At 45.1% G+C, this 25,842-nt stretch overlaps 1 protein-coding gene and 1 long non-coding RNA gene across 2 annotated transcripts in view; one reads left to right on the forward strand and one right to left on the reverse strand.

Annotated features, from left to right (window-relative positions):
- Positions 1 to 25,842, forward strand: part of axl (AXL receptor tyrosine kinase) — a 218,986-nt gene that overhangs the window by 39,660 nt on the left and 153,484 nt on the right. Inside the window, exons 2-4 of the mRNA XM_087984064.1 lie at positions 13,775 to 13,970; positions 15,986 to 16,086; positions 18,884 to 19,066. Coding sequence (XP_087840190.1) covers positions 13,775 to 13,970; positions 15,986 to 16,086; positions 18,884 to 19,066 — 480 coding nt within the window. The remainder of the gene's footprint in view (positions 1 to 13,774; positions 13,971 to 15,985; positions 16,087 to 18,883; positions 19,067 to 25,842) is intronic.
- Positions 1 to 25,842, reverse strand: part of LOC148136013 (uncharacterized) — a 46,160-nt gene that overhangs the window by 12,702 nt on the left and 7,616 nt on the right. The gene's annotated exons all lie outside the window — the stretch shown is intronic.

The raw sequence follows: 25,842 nt of genomic DNA on the forward strand, positions 1-25,842 counted from the left end.
CACGGATACTCAAGCTCACTCTCTGCCACGGATACTCACGCTCATTCTCTGTCGCGGATGCTCACACTCACTCTCTGTTGCGAATACTCACGCTCACTCCCTGTCACAAATACTCATGCTCACTCTCTGTCGCGGATACTTCACTCACTCTCTGTCGCGGATACTCACGCTCACACTCTGCCGCGGATACTCAAGCTCACTCTCTGCCACGGATACTCACGCTCACTCTGTCGTGGATACTCACGCTCACTCTCTGTTGCGGATATTCACGCTCACTCTCTGTCGCGAATACTCACGCTCACTCTCTGTCGTGGATACTCACGCTCACTCCCTGTCGCGGATATTCACGCTCACTCTCTGTCGCGAATACTCACGCTCACTCTCTGTCGCGAATACTCACGCTCACTCTCTGTCACGGATACTCACGCTCACTCTGTCGTGGATACTCACGCTCATTCTCTGTCGCGGATACTCATGCTCACTCTCTGTTGCGGATACTCACGCTCACTCTCTGTCACAAATACTCACGCTCAATCTCTGTCGCGGACACTCACGCTCACTCTGTCGTGTATACTCACGCTCACTCTCTGTTGCGGATACTTAGGCTCACTCTCTGTCGTGGATACAAACACTCACTCTCTGTCGTGGATATTCAAGCTCACTCCCTGTCACAGATACTCACGCTCACTCTCTGTCACATATATTCACTCGGTGCCTTGCTACACTCCACAGTCACCATTATTGGTGTGGGAGTCGGAAGCCCAACACTTTGGCAGCTAACCTCACTGGGCATCACAACCCAGGGAACTTAGGGAAGTCCTGCTGTAAAGGGCAGGATAATTGATACTTGGTAAAACATAGTTTCCTTAAGAATGGTCCATAATGAACGACCCTGTATACATGTTTTGCACAATTGCATTTTTCTTTATAAGATTAATTGGTTATGTGTTGAATGTATACGGTGTGAATTGGATTGGAAATACTGTAAGTTGACATGATGTATGTGGGGGCCATGGGATGATAGAAAGTTTATAGGTTAGCATGGTGTGTAGCAGGGGCTATGGGATGAATGGTTCGATGGCCTGAGTTTAGATGGGAGTGTGTGGAGAGGGATAAAGGTGAGGGGGTTTGTTTCCCATTTTATTGCTTTTATTGCACGTGGGACGAAGTCCAAGAGAAGCAATCTGTGTTACAAAGTGTCAGACAATGACCATCATGAATAAGAGAGAATCCAATGATTCTCATCATATAAATACAAAAGCAAGGGCAGAGGCTATGAATCTTGCAGTAACTGATCTCTTGATTCCACAAAGCCTATTCACCATCTAAAAAGTACAGGTAAGGAACATGATGGAAGAGGCTCCATTTGCCTGGATGAGTACAGCTCTAACAGCACTCAATAAGCTTGACACCCTCCTATGAAACAAACAACTACACGTGTTGAGATCGAGAACAAAAACAGAAATTGCTGGTGAGACTGAGCACTGGTGGAAAGAAAGCAGAGTTAACATTTCAAGTCCGTGACTCTTCATCAGAAGATTTGCACCATCCAGGAGTCAAAAACAACACTTATTGGCACCACATCCACACCCTCCACTACAGCAGCAGTGTGTACTATCTGGAACGTGCATTACCACAACTCACTCAGGCTCCTTGCTCAGCTCCTTCCAATCCCATGACCACTTCGATCTAGAAGAAGCGTTACCACAACTCACCCAGGCTCCTTAGTCAGCTCCTTCTAATCCCATGACCACTACAATCTAGAAGGACAAGGGGAGCAAACACATGGGAACACCACCATTTGCAACTTCCCAGCCAGGTCACTCACCTAACTTGGAAATATATCGCCATCCCTTTAATGACCTGGGGTCAAAATCCTGGAACTCCCTCACTCATGGCATTGTGGGTCTATCCACAGGACATGGACTGCAGCTGTAGCAATGGACAACAAATGCTGACCCATTCTCTTGAATGAATGAGGCCTTCTTGATCTATCCACCTTCTATCTTAACTAACATTAGGGGAGGTGATGGCCTAGTTGTAGTTCTGGGACCTGGATTCGATTCCCGCCAAGGCAGATAATGGAATTTGAATTCAGTTAAAAAAAGGCTTGAATTAAGAGTCTGATGGTGACCATGAAACTCTGTCAATTGTCAGAAAAGCCCATCTGGTTTACTAATGTCCTTTAGGGAAGGAAACTGCCATCCTTACCTGGTCTGGCCTACATGTGACTCCAGACCCACAGCAATGTGGTTGACTGTTAACTGCCCTCTGGGTAATTAGGGATGGGTAATGACTGCTGCCTGGACAGCGACGCTCTGATTCTGAGAATAAACCTTTAAGAAAACCCCACGCTGAGCTCCTTATGCCAGACAAGATGCAGAATTGTAAGTTTGCTCCAGGATTCCAAAGCCAGGCCAGCTGGTCAGTCATGGGCCTTCCCACCCAGAACATCATTTCCGAGCTGGAGAAAAAGAGATGGTTATATTCCCACTGTCAAGCTGCCTGATCAGGCGCCCTTCCTGGTTGAAAGCGAGGACTGCAGATGTTGCAGATCAGAGTCAAGATTAGAGTCGTGCTGGAAAGGCACAGCAGGTCAGGCAGCATGTAAGGAGCAGGAAAATTGACATTTCAGTCAGGAGCCTTTCAGGAATGAGGCTGGGAGCCTCTGGGGTGGAGAGATAAATGGGAGGGGGGTGGGGCTGGGGAGAAGGTAGCTAAGAGTGCAGTAGGTGGATGGAGGTGGGAGTAAAGGTGATAGGTCAGGAGAGGAGGGTGGAGCGGATAGGTGGGAAGGAAGAGTGACAGATGGGACAGATCATGAGGGCAGTGCTGAGCTGGAAGGTTGGAACTGGGGTAAGGTGGGGAGAGGGGAAATGAGGAAACTGGTGAGGTCCACATTGATGCCCTGGGGTTGAAGTGTTCCGAGGCGGAAGATGAGGCATGCTTCCTCCAGGCATCGGGTGGTGAGGGAGTGGCGATTGAGGGGGCCCAGGACCTGCATGTCCTTGGCAGAGTGGGAGGGGGAGTTGAAATGTTTGGCCACGGGGTAGTAGGGTCGATTGGAGCGGGTGTCCTGGAGATGTCCCCTAAAGCTGTCTGGGCCTCCTCCATTGCCACTCCCTCACCACCCGATGCCTGGACGAAGAACGCCTCATGTCCTGGGTCAATTTTGGAGATGTGGCAATGGATGCAGACAAATGTCCTCAGGATATTAAATGGCTGCTTCTTCGGGGGAAGCATACAAAGAGATTAACCCTCCCGAGGAAAATCACGGTTTCCCCCGAAAATGACAAAACAAAACTTTAGATTGCCGACCACAAGCGTCGACAGTCAGCTGCAATTTGCAAGGAGACTCTGATTTCTCAGATAAAACCACATCACTTCAATGTAATAGGAGCAGGCTGTTGAGGGGTTTCTCTAGACTGTGGTGGAAATTTATATCTCGATGCTCTGCTACGTCTCCCTCTCATCTGTCGTTGACAGTTTGTCCAGCGTGGGATGTATCAGTGCTGTGAATCCCTGCCAGCGTCCCTTCCCTTCACACCTCGATTGTTGCATTTCTCGCTATGTGAGCTGTGTTTTGTTTTCTTGCTACGCTTTGGCCTTCACTCTCTGTAGCTCTGCTGTACCAATGTGGGCTCGGTCTGTTAGATGTCGCGACATATGTGTGCACCTCACACAAGCATCCTCACTAGCTTTAAAATCCCAGCATGAGCAGCATTTGACTCAGCCAACATGCAATTAATAATAAAAGAAACCTTGCTTGAAACCCTTCATAAAGTCAATGCAGATGGAATCTTTTGCGAAAATGTTGTAAGAAAGTTACAAGCTGTGGCTGCATTATGTTAAAGATCGCTGTGGTCAGGAATATTGAAATAGACCTGTCGGAGCCAGGGTCAGAACTGATGGAACTGTGGGTTGTCACAAACGCTGACGGGTCAATGCATTTTAATTAATGCTGACTAGTACCTAATGACAACATAAGGGGAATCATCTTTGGCAGTACAAACTTAATGGGCTAAAAGGCCTCTTCTGTGTTGTGTGATTCTACGATGTCTTGATTTAATAAAGGAATACTGACACCAGGTAGGAGGCAGGACACAGGGACGAAGTGAAATGTTCATTCTGAGAGTGAATGCAAACAGAATGGCTTAAATGAACTCTGTCTGCAATTCTGCGATCGTTATCCACAGCTACCTGCTCCACCCACCAGAAATATTGGGCATGCATAACAATAAATTTGAGTTTGACATGATTTCTCCTGCGGGTGAATGATCTTCAGGAACATTTATGATGAAGGCTTATGAGTACAGCATCACCTCTGGTGGAGTTTGGAGTTGGAGGTGGGTGAATGCCAGTCTCTGCCAAAGACACTTGAATGTCTAATCAACACATGACAATGGCCCGGGGTTCTGCATTGTTAGAGTCAAGGTATTTCAACAAAGCGCTGTCTGCCCATTGAGAATACCATAATAGATCCCCAGACGCCGTGCTATTCTGGAAGAGGTAGTACCCTGGCTGATATTTATCCTACAGCAAGCTGGATCAAGTTACATTGTCATTTAATATCGCTGTCTGTTACAGGACTCCTTGCCATCCCCCACGCGAAAAATAAGCCTTTGGACATTAAAAGGGAGGGGCTCAATAAAAATGTGCCTTTCTCAGTTCTGTAATAACTGAATTGGTTACCAGGAAAGTCCTGGAACTACCTAAAAATGTCTAACATTCACCTATACAGTCTTAATCTCCACATTTCTGACATGGAAGTAGAATTCCGAAATTTGTATTTTTCATTCTTTGTGAAATGACTGAGTAGGTGGCATGGTAGCTCAGTAGTTAGCACAGCACTAGGGACCCGGGTTTGATTCCAGTGTTGGGTGACTGGCTGTGTGGAGTTTGGACATTCTCTCCGTGTCTGCGTGGATTTCCCCAGGGTGCTCCAGTCTCTTCCCACTGTCCAAAGATGTGCAGGTTAGGTGGATTGGCCATGGGAAATGCAGGCTTAGGATAGGAAGGTGAGTCTGGGTGGTATACTCCTTGCAGGATTGGTGCAGGCTCAATGGGCCAAATGGCCTTTTCCTGTAAGGTTTCTAGGATAACGCATGGAACAGCACAGCACCGGATTAGGGCTTTGGCCCACCATGTCTATGGCACCATAATGCCATTCTAAATTAATCCCATTTACCTGGTCCATATCCCTCTATTAACTGCCTGTTCATGTGTTTGTCCAAATTCCTCTTAAACTTTGCAATTGTATATGCAATTGTCAGTGTGTTCCAGACACCTAATATCCTCTGTCCAAAAAATAACTTGCCTCACACATCTCCTTTAAACTTTTCTCCCCTCACCTTAAACATATGCCCCCCAGTATTTGAAATTTCCACCGTGGGAAAAGTACTCTAATTATCCACCCTTTCCATGCCTTTCATGATTTTCTGTAATTCTATCAGGTTCCCCCCCTCAGCCTCCGACACTCTAGCGAAAACAGTCCAAGTTTTGTCCAAACTCTCCTTATAGCTAATCCGATCCAGGCAACATCCTTGTAAACCTCTTCTGCACCGTCTCCAAAGCCTCCACATCTTTCCTATAATGTGGCGACCAGAACTGCACACAGTACTCGAAATGTGGCCTCACTAAAGTCTCATACAGCTGCAATATGTCTTGCCAATTTTTATGCTCAATCCCCAACCAATGAAGGCAAGCATGCTGTTCTTTATCACTTCATCGACGTGTTGCTACTTTTCGAGAACTATGGACTTGCACCCCAAAGTCTCTCCAGATAAATTAATTTTCCTAAGGGTCTAGCCAAGAGACTTTCCTCTTGCATTTGATCTTGCAAGATGCATCACCTCACAATTGTCTGGATTAAACTCCATCTGCCTTTTCTATCCTCCCAACTTTCCACCTATCGTGTCGTTTGACTATTTCCTCAGTGTCCGCAATCCCCTGACAGGCCTACATTTATTGTCTGTTCGAATTGCCCATTCACCTTTCTGTTAGGGAGGGAGTTCCAGCATTTTGCCCCAGCCTGACATTGAAGGAGGATGGATGACAGAGGGTGGTGGGGAGAATGGGGGGTATGAGGAGCGGGGACAGGGTGGTGAGGAGAATTTTTTTTTAAAGATTAGATTACTTACAGTGTGGAAACAGGCCCTTCGGCCCAACAAGTCCACACCGACCTGCTGAAGCGTAACCCACCCATTCCCGTACATTTACCCCTTTACCTAACACTACGGGCAATTTAGCATGGCCAATTCACCTGATGTGCACATCTTTGGACTGTGGGAGGAAACCGGAGCACCCGGAGGAAACCCACGCAGACACGGGGAGAATGTGCAAACTCCACACAGTCAGTCGCCTGAGTCGGGAATTGAACCCGGGTCTCTGGCGCTGTGAGGCAGCAGTGCTAACCACTGTGTCACCGTGCCGCCCACAGAATGGGGGTATTAGGAGCAGGGCCAGGGTGGTGGGGAGAATAGGGGCTCTAGGAGTGGGGACAGTGTGGAGGGGTGAATGGGGGCATTAGGTGCGGGGACAGGGTGGTGAGGAGAATGGGGGCATTAGGAGCGGGGACAGGGTGGAGGGGTGAATGGGGGCATTAGGTGTGGGGACAGGGTGGAGGGATGAATGGAGGCATTAGGTGCGGGGACAGGGTGGAGAGGAGAATGGGGGCATTAGGAGCGGGGACAGGATGGAGGGGTGAATGGGGGCATTAGGTGTGGGGACAGGGTGGAGGGATGAATGGGGGCATTAGGATCGGGGACAAGGTGGTGGAGAGAATGGGGGCATTATGAGTGGGGGCAGGGTGGTGAGGTGAATGGAGGCATTAGGAGTGGGGACAGGGTCGTGGCTCTGAGTTGAAGCTGCTGTTTCTGATGATGGATCCCTCCATGATACAGTGAATGTTTTGACCAAAGAACCTGAACCCAACCCCTACATTCCAACCCCCAATACACATGCTTCAAGCTTCCTGACTGAACTGCCATTAAAAGCCCTCAACATAGTCAGGTCTGAATCCCAAAGTCTGTCTGTCACTTAGAAGGCTCAAGTCAGAAATGTGATGGAATGCTCATTACTTGCCTGGATGACTGCAGCTCCAACAATACTCAAGAAGCTTGATACAAGATAAAGCGTGCTTGATTGCCGCCAACTTAAATATTTATTCCCTCTTCTCTGCCAAACCTGTGACAGCTGAGTGTGCAATCTATATGATGTGCTGTAAGAACTCACCAAAAGCTCCGTTAACAGCTCCTTTGAAAGTTGCAACCTCTGCCCTCGAAAAGGACAGGGGAAACACTGCCACCTGCAAGTTCCTCTCTGAACCACTGCTTCCCCCTCATCTGCTTCTTGATTACTCAGAGTCATCAGTTCCATTTGAATGCAATTCTCATCTCCTAGTTTTCCTGTATTTATTGTTTTACACCTGACTTGAAGGAAGAAACATGGCCAGTCTTTACCTGGAGTGAAATTATTCACAGAGTGATACCTCAATACCTATCTCCTATCCAGTGTACTTCCTTCTCCTTTGAATAAACCAAAAGCTAAATAAATATTTAACTGTAGGCGATTGGTTGGCTCAGTTGGCTGGATGGCTGATTTCCAAAGCAACGTAACACAAAACAGCACTGGCTCAGTTCCACACCAGCTGAAGTCATCATGACCCGCGTCCTGAAACCCACCCCTCACCTGAGGCATGGTGACCCTCAGGTTAAACAACCATCAGCCATCGCTCTTTATTGAGAAAGCAGTGCTCTGGGACTATGGTGACCTTACTATGTCACTGACAAACAACCTTTAAAGGAACACTGTCTAAAACATCCAATGGCAGCTCGTCAAAATGAAATAAAAAGTAATTTTTGGCACTGTTGGTGCATTTCAGCGACTGTGACACTCACTGGGCCTTCAGAACTTGATGGATGCTACATAATGTTACAGGAGAATATAGATGGGCTGATTAATGGCCAATGGAACTCAATCAGATAAATGTAATATGATGCAGTTGGGCAGGACAAACAAGGCAAGTGCCAAAGATCAGTGGGACCTTGATGTGCATTTAGCAGTCCCTGTAAAATATGAGGACCGCATTCCAACTCCATTTTGATTTGTTCCCTCACCCCCTCTTCCTACTTCTCTCTCACCTTGATACTGAGGAGTGTGGTCTCAAGCTACAGTCTGGTATTGATCAGCCGGAAGATTGGGCAGAGCAATGGGCAGACGGAATTTTATCCTGCATTTTGGAGGTTGAATAAGAGAAGGATATACACAATGAATGGTGGGTTCTTCGGAAATATTGAGGAAAAAGGGTACCCTGGTGTTCAAGTGCGTAGATCCTTGAAAGCATCAGCACACATGGACAGGGTGGTGAAGAAGTCAGAAGTAATGCTTGCCTTCATTAGTGTCGGTGTAGAATATAGGAATGAGGCTTTTTTTGTTATAACATGAAGGTCGAACCCCTCTGTTAATATAACCAAACTCCCAGAAAAGCTCACCTCACCTCGTAATCTGTTAAAAGTGTGTGGGAGTGACAGAGAACTCCTCACTTCAACTACTTACAGAAAAATAACAATGTTTCTACCTAACTCCAATAGTGAGCACTAAACAAAAACTATTCACAATCCTAAGCCCCCTTTTCTTAACTACTTACTTTCTGACCCCAACGTATAAAAATGCTGTTCCAATAACACAATTATTAAACATCACATTAACTTAATCTCAAAACTACACAGTCTTTGTCGTCTCCATTGTCTTCAGTCTTCCAGCTGCTGATCTCCCTGGGTCGACTTCTTTCTGTTTTACTGCGAGTATGTTTTACATGAAAAGGTACCTTTGACAGCGAGTGTTTTCTAATTTCTTTGAGAGCAGGATGTTAGATGGGCAGTTAGTTTTCTGGCTCGACAGCAATTTCTCTGTGACCAATTTTCAAAATGCCCTCGTTTTTTATGTCCTCCAACATCATACCATCTCATTGGTCAGATGTCAAAACAATAAATTCAAACTCGATTGGGTTTTATCCTGGGCATAATTTAAACTAATTGGTTAAATTCAAATCATTGTCAAAACAGCAGCCAAAACTCAGGTATCCATTTCACAGCCATTTGCTGCAGCTATCTATTTTGGAACAGCTCATCTCCCAGCCTTTCCATTTGGGCAGCTGAGCCTGCATTTTAAGGTTATTTCAAAATTCAGAAAATACTTTCTATTTTAAAGTGAACATATACGCTTTCGACTTCGTGGCATTTATCAAACATGTTGCTTCAGCCACATTATCGGAAAGATGTGATTGCTGGAAAGGGTGCAGATGAGATTCACCAGGATGTTGCCTGGGATGGAAAATTTCAGTTATGAGGAGAGATTGAGTTTATTTTTTTGGAGCAGAAGTGGCTGAGGGCAGATCTGATTGAAGTACACAAAATTATAAGAAGCATAGACAGAGGACATCATGAGGATCTTTTTCTATGGCAGACATTCTAAGACCAGAAGGCATAGCTTTAAGGCAAGGTTGAGAAGATCCGAGAAAAGAAAATTCACCCAGATTCTGAAAGAAATATGGAATACGGTGTCTGAGAGGTGTGATGGAGGCAGGTACGCCCACAACATCAACAAAGCATCTTAATGCCAGGGCATTACTGCATTTAATGTTTGTTTAGATCAGAGTGGTGATGGAAAAGCACAGCAAGTCAGGCAGCATCCGAGGAGCAGGAAAATCGACGTTTCGGGCAAAAGCCGGAATACTGCATCAGGAAAACTGCACTTAATACCAGGGCATCACAGTCCGTGGACCAAGTGCAGGTAAATGGGATTAATGGAGTTGGGGTGTTTGTTGGTTGGCACATTCATGGCGAGCTGAAAGTGCTGTTTCTGTGCTGATTCGATGACAAGTAGAGGTTTCTATTGAAAAACTATGAAGCACAAAGCCTGAAGTTATTTGCTTGACTAGGTCAATGGACAATGCATTGATACAAAATGTAGTCAAAACGATGAATGGAATGTTAGCCTGTATCTGAAGGAGGCTTCAACAGAAAGTCTGGAAGTGAAAATTCATTTGTTCATAAGCAGGGTTAGATCAGGAGTCACTTATTCTGGTTTGGGTACTATATTTCAGGAAGGACATCAATGAGGTGGGGGGGGGAGAAATGACAGTAGAGTTATCAGAATATTACGGAGTTTAAACAGTTAAATGGTGAGCTAATTACTGTGTTGCTGTGTTGAAATTTGAGTGGCTATCTGACTGGTTAAAATTATAGAAGAATTTTACAGGATGAGAAATGGAGAAGCTAATTCATCTGGTTCTGGGCTCCAGATTGAGAAAAAGCTTGCATTTCTCTAGCACCTTTCAAGACCAGCGGACCTCTCAAAGTGCTTTACAACCCATGAAATACTTTTGAAGTGTAATTGTTGCTGTCATATAGGAGACGCAATACGCAAGACGCACAAAACAAGCTCCCGCCCAAAAACAGTGTGAGCAGATAGTCTGTTTAGTTTTAGCATTATTAATGTCGTGGGATTGCTTCTATCCAACAAGGTCTCTAATATTTTACTCAAAATATTCCAGCTGGTATGTGGAAATGTCGTGGAGGCAGGTTATAGGAAGGATGTTATAAAATTGGAGAGGGTTCAGAAAAGATTCATCAGGATATTGTTGGGAACGGAGTGTTTGAGTTATAAAAATAGACTGAATAAGCTGGGACTTTATTCACTGGAGTGCAGGAGGTTGAGGGATGACCTTCTGCAGATTTATAAAATCATGAGGGGCGTAGATAAGGTGAATAGCAAGGGTCTTTTTCCTAGGGGTGGGGATGTTCAAAACCAGGGATTATATTTTTAAGGTGAGGAAGTTTTAAAAAGGATACGAGGGACAGGTTTTTCACACAGAGTGTGGTTCATGTGTGGATTGAACTTCCATAGGAAGTGGTGGATGCAGGTACAATTGGAATATTTAAAAGACATTTGGATAAGTGCATGAATAGGAAAGATTTGGAGGGATATGGGCCAAATGCAGGCAGGTGGGAGTAGTTTTTTGCTTAGAAATATGGTCAGTGTGGATCAGCTGGATGGAAGGGTCTGTTTCCATGCTGAGGGATTCAAGAGGGCATTGGATAATTCTTTAGACTAGGAATGGTGTGCAGTGATATGGGGAAGAGCCAGGAGATTGGTAATTAGAGCTGGTGCAACAGTGATGATTTAATTGGCCTTCTTTTGTGCTGTAATGGTTCTGTGACATATTGATCTGAAAGATAGCCCCTCTGTCAGTGTACAGCAGTCCACAACATACCACACAAGAGTGCCAGCCTTTAATCTTTTTTACAGCAGGATTTGAACCCCATTTTTTAAACAAATGATTGCACTACCATGTGTGCCACAGTAGGCTGAGACAGAAATTGCAAAATCTATTAAATTAGAGACACACCATCACAGAGTGAGGTGAGAAGGGCTCTTTCCTTGTAGAAAGAAATTTTTAAAACCTGGAATTCTCTTTGCTAATGGCTGATGATGCCGGAACAATTGACATTTTCTGCGCTACAGTTGATAAGATTTGTTTATTGAGGTATGAGATTTGGGTCAGTGACAGGGGTCACTGGAGGGGTGTAGAAATGAGCCATAACCTGACTGAATGATGGAACAATCTGAAGGGGTTGAATGGATGAGCTCTGCTCTCTGTCAATTAAGGGACAATTCATCACAGACAGTTTGTGAAACCCTTCATGAGTGATGCACCTTTTATTGTTGCCGTGACTTGGGTTTGGTTGTTTTCAAACTTTCATCGAGGAGATTTGTCTGCTGCTATGCTTCCAGTACATGATGTAATGGCATATTTCTCACCAGATGTGTTGCTTTGGTCTGATAATATGACCCACATGCAAGTCCAGGCTGTTTCTCATTCTGATGTACTGATATTTGTCCACGCGGTGTATGATGTTATCATTTCCAGTGGCTGTACAAGTGGAACAGCAGCAACTTCCCTGGGCCCTTTCCCAGGCCCACAGACTCCTCCAACTAAATGGATGATGTACAGGAGGCACAGAAAGTCTGAGTGTCCAGAGAGAGGCCATTCAGCAAATTGTGTCAGTGCTGGTTCTCTGCAAATGGTTTTCACATTCCCAGTTTTCCACTTTTGCCCCTGCCATATTGTTTTCTTTTCATACAATTGTCCAAATCCCGTGTGAAAACTACAAACAAATCTGCCTCCAGCACTTTCTCAGCAGATCCTCGCCACTTGCTCATGGGAGAACAACAGGGTGGTGTAGTGGTAATGACACTGGATCAGTAATCAGCTAATGTTCAGATGACATGGGTCCAAATTACAAAGAAATGGAATAAATCTAAAAGCTCGGTTAATGGTGACTGTGTAAACACTGGTGATTGTCAATAGAAACCCATCTTTGGGAGGAGATGGCCTCTTGGTAACATTGTTGGACTATTAACCTAGAGACCTAGGTAATGTTCTGGGTCTACTTAAGAATCTAATCCATCCTGTTCATGTGGTGATGAAAGCAGTAAAAGCCAATAAGATTCATTTATCCCTTTCAGGGGAGGAAATCTGTTGCCTTTACTAGTCTAACCTACATGTGACACTAGAGCACAGCAATGTGATTGATCTTTAATGGCCGTCTGGGAAATTAGAGACTGACAATAAATGGGGGCCTAGCCAGTGATGTCCACATCCCATAAACAAATATTAAGAGAAAGCACTTCAAAATCACATGGCATCCCAAAGGAGATGTACAATAGCCTTCCTTTACTGTCCTTGGAACTCATACTTGGTACTTCTTCCTTCCCTCAACATCTTTAGCTTAAAGACACTGCTAGTTCAAGATGGAGTCCTAGCAGCACCTTCTCTAGGGCAGCTGAAGATGGCTAAAATGCCTGTTGGGATATCACTTTAAGAGGTGGGCATGCTCATGAGCCAATATCAGGACATGGACAATGTGACCAGTGCCCAGTTAAGGTTACACCTTGCGATAGGTTTAGAGTGAGGTAAATTTATGTTTCTCCATAGCTGCAAGTACTGAGCTTCTGTCAGAATATAGAACTGTAAAATACAGCAATGGGCCCTTCAGCCTAAGATGTTGTGCCAAACATGACACCAAATTAAACTAATCCCTTCTGTCTGCCCTTGGTCCATATTCCTCCATTCCTTGCATATATATGTGCTTATCCCTTAAATACCCCTATCGTATCTGCCTACAGCACCACCCCTGGCAGTGCGTTCCAGACTCCTACCACGCGCTGTGTAAAAAAAACTGCCTCTCACATCTCCTTTGAACTTTCCCCTCTCACCTTAAATGCATGCCCCCTAGTGTTACACATTTCAACTCTGGGAAAAAGATTCTGACTATCAACTCTATCTATGCATCTCATGATTTTACAGATTTCGATCAAGTCTCCCCTCAGCCTCTATTGCTCCAGAGAAAACAGCTTGAGTTCTTCTAGCCCCTCCTTATAGCTCATGCCCTCTAATCCAGGCAGCATCCTGGTAAACCTCTTCTGCACCCTCTTCAAAGCCTCCATATCCTTCCTGTAATGTGAGGACCAGAATTGAAGCTAAATACTCTCAGTGTGGCCAAACCCAAGTCTCATAAAGTTGCAATGTAACTTCCTAACCCTTGTAACCAATCTGACTGATGAACAAACCTATCTTAAAATAAACTTGAAATGATGTTGTGCACCATTTATGTGTCTGATTTGTAACTTTTGCTCAGAAAAGAATGCGATAATGTCCAGTTCTTGAGAATTAATAACAAAAACGCTCCTGTTTATTTTTCTCATGCAGATGTGCCCTTCCTGCAGGATCCCGAGAGTATCGTATCCTTCCAGGGAAAGGAAGTAAAGTTACGCTGCTCAATTCGGGTGATGGGGGAGCTTCCCGAAATAAATTGGCAACGAGATGGGGCTCTGTACCAGGGGGATGTCAACCAAGTTCTGGTGCCAATGAGTGATGATGAATGGCTGGCCATCAGTGAATTAAGGTAATTGCAGCCCACGAGTGTGAAATAGAACAGTGCCCAATGTTCATTATCTGATTTAAATGGTGGTTTGCCATATCCTGATATGGTTAGGCCAATTTGGAACTGTTGGTGCAACTTCCCTTGGTTTTGAGTTACAGGGAGAGGCTGAATAGGTTGGGCCTATTTTCCCTGGAGCGTCGGGAGCTATGGAGTGACCTTATAGAGGTTTATAAAATCATGAGGGGCATGGGAAGGGTCAATAGACAAAATCTTTTCCCTAGAGTGAGAGAATCCAGAATGAGAGGGCGTAGGTTTAGGGTGAGAAGGGAAAAGTTTAAAAGGGACCTAAGGGGCAACATATTCTTGCAGAGGGTGGTGCGTGAATGGAATGAGCTGCCAGAGGAAGTGGTGGAGGCTGGTACATTTCAAAGGCATCTGGATGGGTACATGAATAGAAAGGGTTTACAGGGATATGGGCCAAATGCTGGCAAATGGGACTAGATTAATTTAGGATATCTAGTCAGCATGGAGGAGTGGGATGGAAGGGTCTGTTTCCATGCTGTACGTCTCCTTGACTCTATGACTCTATCCCATTTTAGATGTCACAAATGGTTAAAATGTGTGCACTCAGTAACAACACAAAATAACTTGCATTGATATAATACCTTCAACATGCAGAGATGCCTCCAGGTATTCTGGAAGAGCAGGTATACTGCAAGCCCAAGATTTAAATACTGGGAAATGATCACAAACTGAATTGTTTTGAGAAAGGCCTTAAAGATTGAGAGGGGGGTAGTGAGGTGCAAAGTGAGGAGCTGAGATAGCTGAAGTCACAGCCTCCAGTGGTAAAGTTGTTGCAAAGAATGGCTAAAAAGGCAGTGTCAGGAAAATTAAATGTTTGGGGTCTCTGAGACTGAGGGAGGGATGGGGCAGTTGAAAGATCTAAATGTAGAAATTTGATTTTAAAGATTGTGGAGACTGGAACTGATATGGGTCCAGAAGGACAAGTACAAGGAATAATTGGAACATTGATTGATCTGGGATTTACATATTGGAGGAGCTGAAATTTGTCAACATGCAAACGATGGCCAGGAGAGTGTTATGAATATGTAGAAGTGGACTGTACCTTTAAGAGAGTGAAGGACTTGGCAAGCACACTGAATGCTGGAGACTTTACAATATAACATTTGGTTCAGAACAGATAGCACTGGCTGAGTTGCTATGAGACAAAAACAAATTCAAATTCGGCCAATCAGTTTAAATTAAAGCCCCAAAATACCAAATGCCTATCAAATTTGAATTGAGTATATTGACAATCTTTAAAGCCACTGACACAATCTGATGCTTTGGGGGTGTAAGGCTGGGGAACATTGAACAGTTGAGAGAACTGCCAAACTAGCAGCATGTAAAGACTGCCTGAAAACTAGCTCTCTTAAAGGTATCTTTATCGATCTATAACATGTGAAGCAGAATCCCCAAGAAGAAGAACAGAAGACAAGAATACAGAGAAGAACCGAAAGCTGCCTGGTTTTCAGATAAGAAGTGTTTTGTTAATCTTAATCGGGAGTTTTATCTGACTAGTATTATAGAGGGGAAGGTAAAAGATAGGTTAGAAGAAGGAATTGTAAATAGTTGTTAGTTAATTATTCTCTGTTATACTTTAATAAATAAAGTTGTTAATTTTTACTTTAACTAGTTCTTGGCTATTGAATTTTCAGATTACTGCATGGGATAAATCTTTTCTGCGTTGCTGGGTTAAATTGAGCAGCAGGGCTTACCCTATGTCCTAACAAGAGTATTGAAGTGTTAAGTCTGGAGATAAAAACCTGGAGTGAGTGTTCCTGCAGCAGAAATAGTGTTGAAGGTAGATAACAGAATAGTGTCAACCTTGAGCTTTTGATCAAATTGCTGAATTCACAAATTTAACAGTCAGAGGTGATTATTAGACCTCCTGACCCATGACTGTCACCTGACTCCAGCTCACTCGCTTACTTATTTTCTGCTTCCAACATTTAATATCCTGTCTTCGTTCATAGCATTCCCTCAATCCACCGAACAGATGCTGGGAGTTATCGGTGCATCACTTCAGTGAAAGGCAAAGAAATTATCTCCAAAGAAGCTCAGCTAGAAATTGAAGGTGAGTCATTGATCCTTTTAAATGCTGAGTTGATGTTGGGACTATGAAAGCTGTGCAGTGTGTTAGGAAGCAAGTCAGTCCATCGCAACTTCAAATCTGGACTGTAGTAAGTTGACTGACCTGGCCACATTGAGGAAGAGAGGAAAACTACCCTTAGTCTCTGTGTCTCCCGATGCAGTGCCTTCTGTTGGGAAGATGGCATTAAGGTCAGGCTGGAAGTGTTAGGGATATTGGATGTAATGGGCAATATATTCCAGATACTCATTCCTCTGTCTCCTTATTTGTCTCTTTCTCTCTCTCTCTCTCTCTTTCTCTCTCTCTCTCTTTCTATCCTTCATTCTTTCTTTTTCTGTCTTTCTTTCTCTTTCATCCTGTTTCTTTATCTTTCTCTACCTCTTTCTACCTCCCTGTAAACTGCTGTTCAATGCTGGTAACACTTGATTGTGAGCAGGGAGGTCCTTCCTCTGTCCACCCACGTGATCTCCCATGGTCCTGATTCCATCCTTGATCTCCAAATGCAGGTTAAAGGCAAGCTACTGACCCCCACAATCCTTGGATTCTTACTTGTCCCTGAGCTGAGTTTTGAGACACTAATCCAGGTGTCACTGACACAATACTGCCATCGTTTCTTGGACTTGGAATTTTCAAACACTCTTTTGTCACCTTTAGACTCAAAATCCATCCTTTTGTCTGTCTGTTTCTTCCTCTCTATGTGCTCCTCCAGTCCCACAGCTAACCCCTCACCCTTTCCTCCAACTATGAAATCTCTGAACTCCAAATTTAGTTTCAACGTGATTGCCAGTTTCCTGCACTCTGCTATCTGTGGCTATAGCCTTCAGCTACAACAGCAGTAAAGCATAAAGTGTCCTCACTAAATCTCCCTGGATATGACTTTCTGATAATTCTTCAAAGTATGGGGCAGGTTGTTTGCGCCAAGTAGCAGGCCTCTCCTAATGATAGTAAAACTCACTGCACTGACCACCAATCAGCTCTTGAAGAGCTGACAGGCAGAGTGTGGGCAAGTTGCTGGACAAATCAGAGACTACAACACAGATGCTACCCCACTGAAAAGAGACACCATTGGCTGAGGTTTTCTCCTTGAGGGGTCAAGCAACAAGAAGGTCAGTAATTTAGCTTCTTGTCCACAAGATTGTAAAACATAGGAGCAAAATTAGGCCATTCAGCCCATTGAGTCTGTCCTGCCAGTCAATGAGATCAGATCATCTCAACTCCACTTTCCCGCCTTTTTCCCATAACCCTTGATTTCCTGAATGATTAAATATCTGGCTGTCTCAACCATGAATATATTTAATGACCCAGCCTCAGTAGCCATCACATGGAGAAAATGAGGACTGCAGATGCTGGAGAGTCAGAGTCGAAAAGGGTGGTTCTGGAAAAGGCACAGCAGGTCAGCATCTGAGGAGCAGGAGAGTGGACGTTTCAGGCATAAGCCCTTCATTAGGAATGTAGGATGGGAAGTGGGCGGAAAGATAAGTTGGAGAGTCGGGGTGAGGCTGGGGAAAGGTAGCTGGGAAGGCGGTTGGGGGTGGGAGTAAATGTGATAGGTCAGAAGGGTGGGTGGAGCAGATAGGTGGGAAAGAAGATGGACAGGTAGCACAGGTCAAGAGGGTGGTACGGAGTTGGAGGGCTGTATCTGGGATAGAGTAGGTGGGAGGGGAGATTTGAAAACAGGTTTAGTCAATGTTGATGCAATATTGTTGTTGAGTCCCGAGGCAGAAGATGAGACGTTCTTCCTCTGGTTGCTGGATGGCTTTGATTTGGTGGTGGAGGAGGTCCAGGATTTGCATGTCCTTGTGGGAATGTGAGGGGCAGCTGAAGTGGTAAAGAATTCCACAGATTCATTACCCTTTGAGAGAAGAAATTCCTCCTTATTCTTTTAAATATGCAACCTCTTATTCTGAAATGATGCCCTCTGGTCCTGGACTCTCTGACAGGGGGAAACAACCTTTCCATATCTACCCTGTCAAGTACGCTCAGAAACTTGTGTGCTTAAATAAGGTCACCTCTCATCCTTCTTAACATCCAACGAGTACAGGCCCAATTTACTTAACTTGTCCTCCGAAGCAGCAAGGCAGCAGTCTTCATGTGGCAGGTGTTATGGAAAAGCTGGTCAGGGTTTAGAAGAGAACTGGCTTTCAGATGCCGTACCTTGCCCTCTCTCCATCTGTGCCTACAGTCACCAGGTTGGAGCAATTGGAGACCAAGCCTTAACTCAGCAGATTGGTTGCCATGGTTTTCTAGTCCAGAAGCTAGAAACCATTCCTGCCTGCTGCTGAACCCCAAAAATAGTGGAGGCGTGACCTCCCTTAAGCGGCTGTTGATTGACCAGTTAAGAGCCTTAATTGTTGGCAAGTCATAAACTTCTCCAAAAGATAGTCTCTCTTTCAGCACTTGGTTGACAACGATATGGGAAGGGGTTGCATTTCTCTCCAGGACAAACTCACCCCATTATTCCTTTCTCTTGCTATCAGGCAGGAGAAAATTCTGCTCTCTGTCTGTCTCTCTCCTTTTTAGGCCTTTCTTCTCAAGAGTGTTGAGGATTTTTGACGTTTTAGCGATACAAACTTTGGAAATGTTATGTATTGCCTTGATTTGGAGATGCCGGTGTTGGACTGGGGTGTACAAAGTTAAAAATCACACAATACCAGGTTATACTGTTGGACTATAACCTGGTGTTGCGTGATTTTTAACTATGATTAACGCAATGGCTGTCTGATGTTCTGACCACCGTGTCTTTTTTTTTCTTCTTCCCCCCCTCCAATCTCTTCCCCCTCAGGGTTGCCCCACTTCACCAAGGAGCCACAGGATGCCCACGTGCACAGGGATGAGCCTTTTAACCTGAGCTGTGCTGCCGCAGGATCGCCAGAATTGAAGGAGCTGATGTGGCTACAGGATGGGATGCCCGTACGCGTTGGGGAGAAAACTACAGCAATCTCACCATCAACCCTCTTCATCCAAGGTTAGGACATGGTCTGAGGAGGGATGAGTTTACTCAGCAACATACTCACCAACATAAACCAAGCTCCAACTCCTCCCCCTCACATGCTCCATTTCTAAGAAGAGAGATTGGTTCCATTAGCCCTAGGTTCACTGGAGTTGAGAAGAATGTGGGAGGATCTCATAGACACCTATAAAATTCAAAATGGGCTAGACAGGGTAAACACAGGAAGGATATTCCTGATGACTGGGGATCACAGTTTAATGGTACAGGGTAGGTCATTGAGGACTGGGATGAATAGAAATTTCTTCATCCAGAGAATGGTCAGCCTGTGAAATTCTCTGCCATAGGAAGTATGTGTCGGCAGCACGGTGGCTCAGTAGTTTAGCAATGTTACCTCACAGCACCAGGCTCCCGGGTTCGATTCCAACCTCGGGTAACTGCATCGGGTTTGCACATTCACCCTGTGTCTGCATGGGTATGCTCTGGTTTCTGCCCATAGTGCAAGGACCGACAGGGTAGTTGAGTTAGCTATGCTTAAATTGTTAATTAGAGAGCAAAGGGGTTTGGGTGGGTTACTCTTTGGAGGATTGGTGTTGGGCCATAGGGCCTGCTTCCACATTGTAGGAAATCGAAGTCATTTGTGGGCAGCATGGTGGCACAGTGGTTAGCACTGCTGCCTCACAGCGCCAGAGATCCGGGTTCAATTCCCGACTCAGGCGACTGACTGTGTGGAGTTTGCACGTTCTCCCCGTGTCTGCGTGGGTTTTCTCTGGTTTTCTCCCACAGTCCAAAGATGTGCAGGTCAGGTGAATTGGCCATGCTAAATTGCCCGTAGTGTTAGGTAAAGGGTAACTGTAGGGGTATGGGTGGGTTGCGCTTCGGCGGGTCGGTGTGGACTTGTTGGGCCGAAGGGCCTGTTTCCACACTGTAAGTAATCTAATCTAATCTAATCTAATCAAAGTAGTTATGGCTCAAATTATTTAATGTTTTCAGAAAGAAGGAGTTAAATCAAGTTCTTAGGGGGAGTGGGACCAAAGGGCTCGGGGTGAAAGTGGGAACAAATACTGAGTAGGGTGATCAGCCACAGTCCCATTGAATGGTAGAGCAGGCTTGAGGGGCTGAATGGCCTATTTCTGCTCCAGTTATGTGTGTTTTGTTGCCACACAGCATACCTCCAGTTGGTTATTTTCTGTAGCTCAAAATATTGTTTTCTTCGACTGTATTTATGTAACCATGTGGAACCTTGGATGTAGTAAGCCATCCCCACGGTTTTACAGACATGCTTACCAAAGCAATTTTGATAGTAAGCTATGTAAGAAGCAGTTGGTAACTAAGTACTAAAAGTTTCATTAGAGAGGTGGTTATTCAAAGACATCCGACAGGCAGTGAGTGAAGCAGAGAGGTTTCAGTCAGAAATTCCAGAGCTTAGGTCCTTGGCCACTGAAGGCACAGTTTCCACTGTAGGGACTACTGTTAAAATTGGAGATACACACAAGGCCAGGATTGAAAGGGTGCTGAGGTCCTGAGGCTCGGAGAAGGACACAGAGACAGGGGAAAGGAAAAGATTCTGAAGGGATTATAAAAAGTGACATGGATTTTTAAATCTGAAATGTTATTGGGGGAATGTAGTGAGAAACGGGAGTAATGAGCAAAGAGGATTTTGCATGAGTTTGGACCCTGGCAGCAGAGTTTTGGATGAGTTTGAGTTCATTGAAGGTGAAACCAAGAGGGATAGTTTGGAGCCTTTGTAATTGAGACCAATCAAGTGAATGAGGCAAAGTAACCAGCTGGAATGGAGTGAAATCTTCCCTCCTCAGTTTAACTCCTCACTCCTCTTTGAATTTCTTCTGCTGCATGACTCTCTGTCCCCTCACCACTTTTGTTCTTTGCTGTCCCAGTGTGTGCACTAAATTGGATCCAAACTCAGAGACATTGCTATAAATAAGTGTTAAGTACAGGGCGATTAACTTGAGCCAGAACCTGCAATTCTGTTCCAATCACAGGCTCCAGTTGTTGCTGGTGATGCTGTCCTCAAATGATCCTGTGCCTCACTGAAACAGCAGAATGATCTCTGAAGAGACTCCCTCATTCCACTGAATGAGGGTTAGGATTCACGTCACGATACACAAAAGGAGTTGACTGTCTGATCACATCGTGTTGTCCTTTTGTCATGAAATATTTTCTCCATGTAATCCAGGTGAAAGGAGGGAGACTTGCATTTTTACACAGTACCATTTGTGACCTAAAGTTATCCCAAAGACCTTTAAAACCAAGTCAATTCATACACAGTAAGATCCCACAAACAGCTGTAGGATATATTGGCAGACAAACTGATTTTTAGTGATGATGGATGCGAGAAAACTGTCGGTCCCAGGGGACTGAGCATAGGTGTGTAGGACTTTGAAGCAGAAAGCCATTCAGCCCTTCGAGCCTGTTCCACCATTCGTCAGATCACCGCAGAATAGTTTGTGGTCTCAGCTCCACTGTCTTTCCCTCCCATAGTCCTTGACTCCCTTGCCTTTCAAAGGGCGCATCAGCCACTGCCAGTGAATGTTAGTTCCTGGAGATACCAGGTCATTCCTGGAGAGTTGGGAACTGCTCCTTCAAACCCATTCAGTCCCATTTAATCACATGACAAGAGCACTGTAGCCCAAGGCTCTGTAGCCTGAAATGATGCTCACTGTTCAGTCTTTCACACAGTCGCATGCGAACACATCACCTGAGAGAATCGATCACTTATCTCAATGTGTTCCTCTCTGTGTGGCCTCACTCAGAGTTTTATTATTGTCACAGTGAGTGAGCATTTTGACTGAGCTGAGAGTGAGGCATAGTGATAAGGAGCAGGATAATTTCAAATATGGTGGGAAGAAATCCTCCAACATGGTCAAACATGGAAGCTTTCACTTGAACAAGTGTGAACAGTGCACCCCAGAGACTGATTGTTGTTTCACTTCTGTGTTCAGGATGTGAATGCCGTGAGCTTTCAGGCTCCAGACACTGGCAGGCCTGCTGAGGGTAGACTATACCAGGAAAGCTCTGAGCTCATTCACTCCCCAGATTACAGCCTTTTGTTTTACATTCATAGGTCATGAATGAAAGTCTAAAGAGAAACTCTCAATCCTGTCAGAGGTTCAGGATGGGTGAAGTGCTATACTGTTGGAGGGTCAGTGCTGAGGGAGCGCTGCACTGTCAGAGGGTCAGTGCTGAGGGAGCGCTGCACTGTTGGAGGGTCACTGCTGAGGGAGTGCTGCACTGTTAGAGGGTCAGTGCTGAGGGAGTGCTGCACAGTCGGAGAGTCAGTGCTGAGGGTGTGCTGCACTATCGGAGGGCAAGTGCTGAGGGAGTGCCACACTGTCGGAGGATCAGTGCTGAGGGAGTGCTGCACTGTCAGATGGTCAGTACTGAGGGAGTACCGTACTATCAGAGGGTCAGTATGAGGGAGCACCACACTGTTGGAGGGTCGGTACTGAGGGAATGCCAAACTGTTGGAGGGTCAGTACTGAGGAAGCGCCACACTTAGGGAGTGTCAGTGCTGAGGGAGTGCCACTGCTGAGGGAGTGCCATCTTGTCATAGGGTCAGCATGGAGGGAGTGCTACCCTGTCAGCCGATCAGTGCTGAGGGAACACTGCCCTACCAGAGGGTCAGGACTGATATAGGTCTGCACTGTCACAAAGTCCATGGTAAGGAAGGACCGGCCTATTAGAGAGTCAGTGCTGAAGGTTGCCTTGCTGTCAGAGGGTTGACGCTAAGGGAGCACTGCATGAAGGAGATCTAGCCTGTTTGATAAGATTCAGGTCCTACCTGCACTCTGAAGTAGATTAATAGGTTTCTACAGCACTAGTTTGCTTAAGAGTAGAGATCTCCATCAATCGTCATCAAAAAGAACTAAATTAACCGTTTGACATGTCATTGACATTTATCGGATCTGCTATGTGCACATTGACTGAGGGCCATATTTTTAAGTCAAGATTAGAGTGGTGCTGGAAAAGCGCAGCAGGTCAGGCAGCATCTGAGGAGCAGGAAAATCGATGTTTCGGGCAGGAGCCCTTCATCAGGAATTCCTTAGATGCTGCCTGACCTGCTGTGCTTTTCCAGCACCACTCTAATCTTGACTCTAATCTCCAGCATCTGCAGTCCTCACTTTCGTCAAGACCATATTTTTTAAGGCGAGAGAAGAAAGATTTAAGAAAGACATGAAGGGCAACATTTTTTACACAGAAGGTGGTTTATGTATGAAATGAACTTCCAGAGGATATGGGTACATTTACAACATTTAAAAGAATTTTGATAGGTATGTGAATAAGAAATATTTGGAGCAATATGGGCCATATGTAGGCAACTAGAAATAGTTTAGTTTGGGATAATGGCCAGCATGGATTGGTTGGATCAAAGGGTCTGTTTCTGTGCTGTATGACTCTATGACTGGTTCATTTCCCAAATAACAAGGTTGAAGCTCCTTACAAACTGCATTGGCCAGAAGGTGGTTTGGGACATTCTGAGGGTGAGAAGAGAGTGATGAAAACATTGGTCTTCCTCTGTTTAATACTTCACTACCTGTCCCTTCTTACGTCAATAACCAGCAAGGTTCACCGGTTGGGAAAGAAATATTCCACGAAAATTTTGTACCTTGACTTATATTAGCTTGGTTCATCCAATCCATTGAAAAGGAGAGCGAAATTGTCGGATGGACTCATCATCAATAATTCTGTCATCTGTCTGATCGAATTTTGTTCCTGAAGTTTGCTGTCTGATTCTCCCCATACTCTCACTCCCTACTGCTGTGGAATTGTTCATCTACTGGCCACTTTATGCTTTGGATTGATGAAACTGTGGCCAGTCTAAAGTCTTGTTTGCCTGCCTGCCCTGTATTGTCCTCTCCTTCCTCTAAACCTACTTTCTCTGGAGATTGCATTCGGGAGACTATCTATACTGCTCTGTCAATGCACTGTCAGTCCACAGTGTGAGTCAAGAACACTCACTCAGACAGCTGGATCTGAGAGCAGTCTCATCTGGAGCTCATTGTAGAAGGAAATACAGCATGTTTATTCAGAGAATTCTCCGCATTCCTGAGCCAGACCTCAGCCTGAGTGGCTTCTGTTCCTACTGCAGCCTGAGATCCGAGTCAACCTGTCTCTCCCTCCAAGCAGTCTGCAAATTGCAGGGCTGAGTCAGTGTCGGAGTCGGCAGTTCTTAGATGCCACGTAAGATTGTGGCATATAACAGGCATTGAGAGTCTAAACACTGACAAACATCTTCAGCAGAAAAAATGTTACTGTCTGCTGGTGTACAGTTGTCATAGCCAGCTCAGTTTTAAGATCATTTTTCTTAGCGTATCTGAGAACCTTGAAGAAAAGAGGGATTGAAATGATACAATTGCTGAATCCTAACTTCCAATCTCCCTTTAGTACAGCGGGGAGGACAAGTGGCTTCGAGAATTGCAAGGACCAAGGAAGCAACTTCAGGCAACGGTTTCACTTTGGTGGTGGGGAAACTGTGAAATCATCACTCACCACAAAATCAATAGTTACTTGGACAAATCAAGAAAGAAAAGTTGGTATGGATTTGTTAAGGGTTTAACCTGTTTTGATGAGACTCAAGAGAGGGTTGATGATGGTAAGGCTATTGATGAAACGTACAGGGACTTCCTAAAGGCTTTCAGTACAGTACCACACATCAAGCTTCTTCCCTCCCTCACACTACCTTTGCCCTCGTGTTCCCTCCCTCACCTCTCTCAAGCTCTCCCTATCCTCTGTCCCTTCCTCTCCTCTCTCATGCTCCTCCCACCTCCCCCCAACTCTTGCGGTTGCTTTCGATCTCAGTATTTTTTTTCCTCTTCACTCTCTCTCGCCCTATCACAATCCCTCCTTTTTCTCTCTCTTTCAAACCTGGAACCTGTACGAGTGTTGGTTCTGCTGGAAAATCTGTTTACCCTGGATGTGGATTCCCAAAGCAGCTCCAACGAAACATCTCATCGGCTGTAAACATTGTCTCTGGCTGTTCCAGAACTTACTGACGGCCATTGAAGTACTTTTGACATGCTATCACTATGAAGAAATGCAGGATCTGATGGTGTCTAGCAAACTCCCATAAACAGCCGTGTGGTTACATCTGCTGGGTATGTCTTTGTTATACCAACGCAAAATGCTGCTGATCTGGACAGCTAAAACCAGGACCCTAAAATACTGGAAATTCTCCGCAGGTCTGGCTGCACTTTTGGGGAGAAAAGCTGAGACAATAGGTGGAGTCTTCGAGAGCCCTGAGTAGTGAAGGTTTTAGAGAGATTTGTGGTAGAATCCCGCAAGAAGTCTAGTGAGGCCCATCTCAATTGCCAGAACCACTTGCTGCATCTTTTATGTCTTTAGAGCGTGAGGTGAATTTCTCACAACGCATTGGGAAATTACCAATTACTTGTTAAATGCCTCAACTCACCTCATTACTATTCAGTTTCCCACCTTCCCAAATGCTCCAGAACAAGGAGAAAAAGAACAATGAGAATCCTCGACATGGGAGTCAGAGCTTGGCGATTGCTGCTCACCTCTTGCTCCAGAGGGCCTCCATGTTGGGGGCATCCTCAGCTCAGAGCAGGCTCAATGGACGACAGTCACATAGTCCCTCTTCCATAGACAATTGGCATCTGACCTTTGCCAGCTTTGAAGAGCTCTCAAGGCAATGTCTGACCCACTCATAGGACATTTCTGCACTTTGATGGTGTACCTTGGCCTACTATCGTTGTATTGAGTACAGGGGTTGGGAGGTCATGTTGTGGTTGTACAGGACATTGGTTAGGCTACTT

The sequence above is a fragment of the Chiloscyllium plagiosum genome, unplaced genomic scaffold (genome assembly GCF_037043375.1).
Source record: "Chiloscyllium plagiosum isolate Xiang-an unplaced genomic scaffold, Cpla_swu_hap1 HiC_scaffold_47, whole genome shotgun sequence".
In the NCBI taxonomy this organism is placed as follows: domain Eukaryota; kingdom Metazoa; phylum Chordata; class Chondrichthyes; order Orectolobiformes; family Hemiscylliidae; genus Chiloscyllium; species Chiloscyllium plagiosum.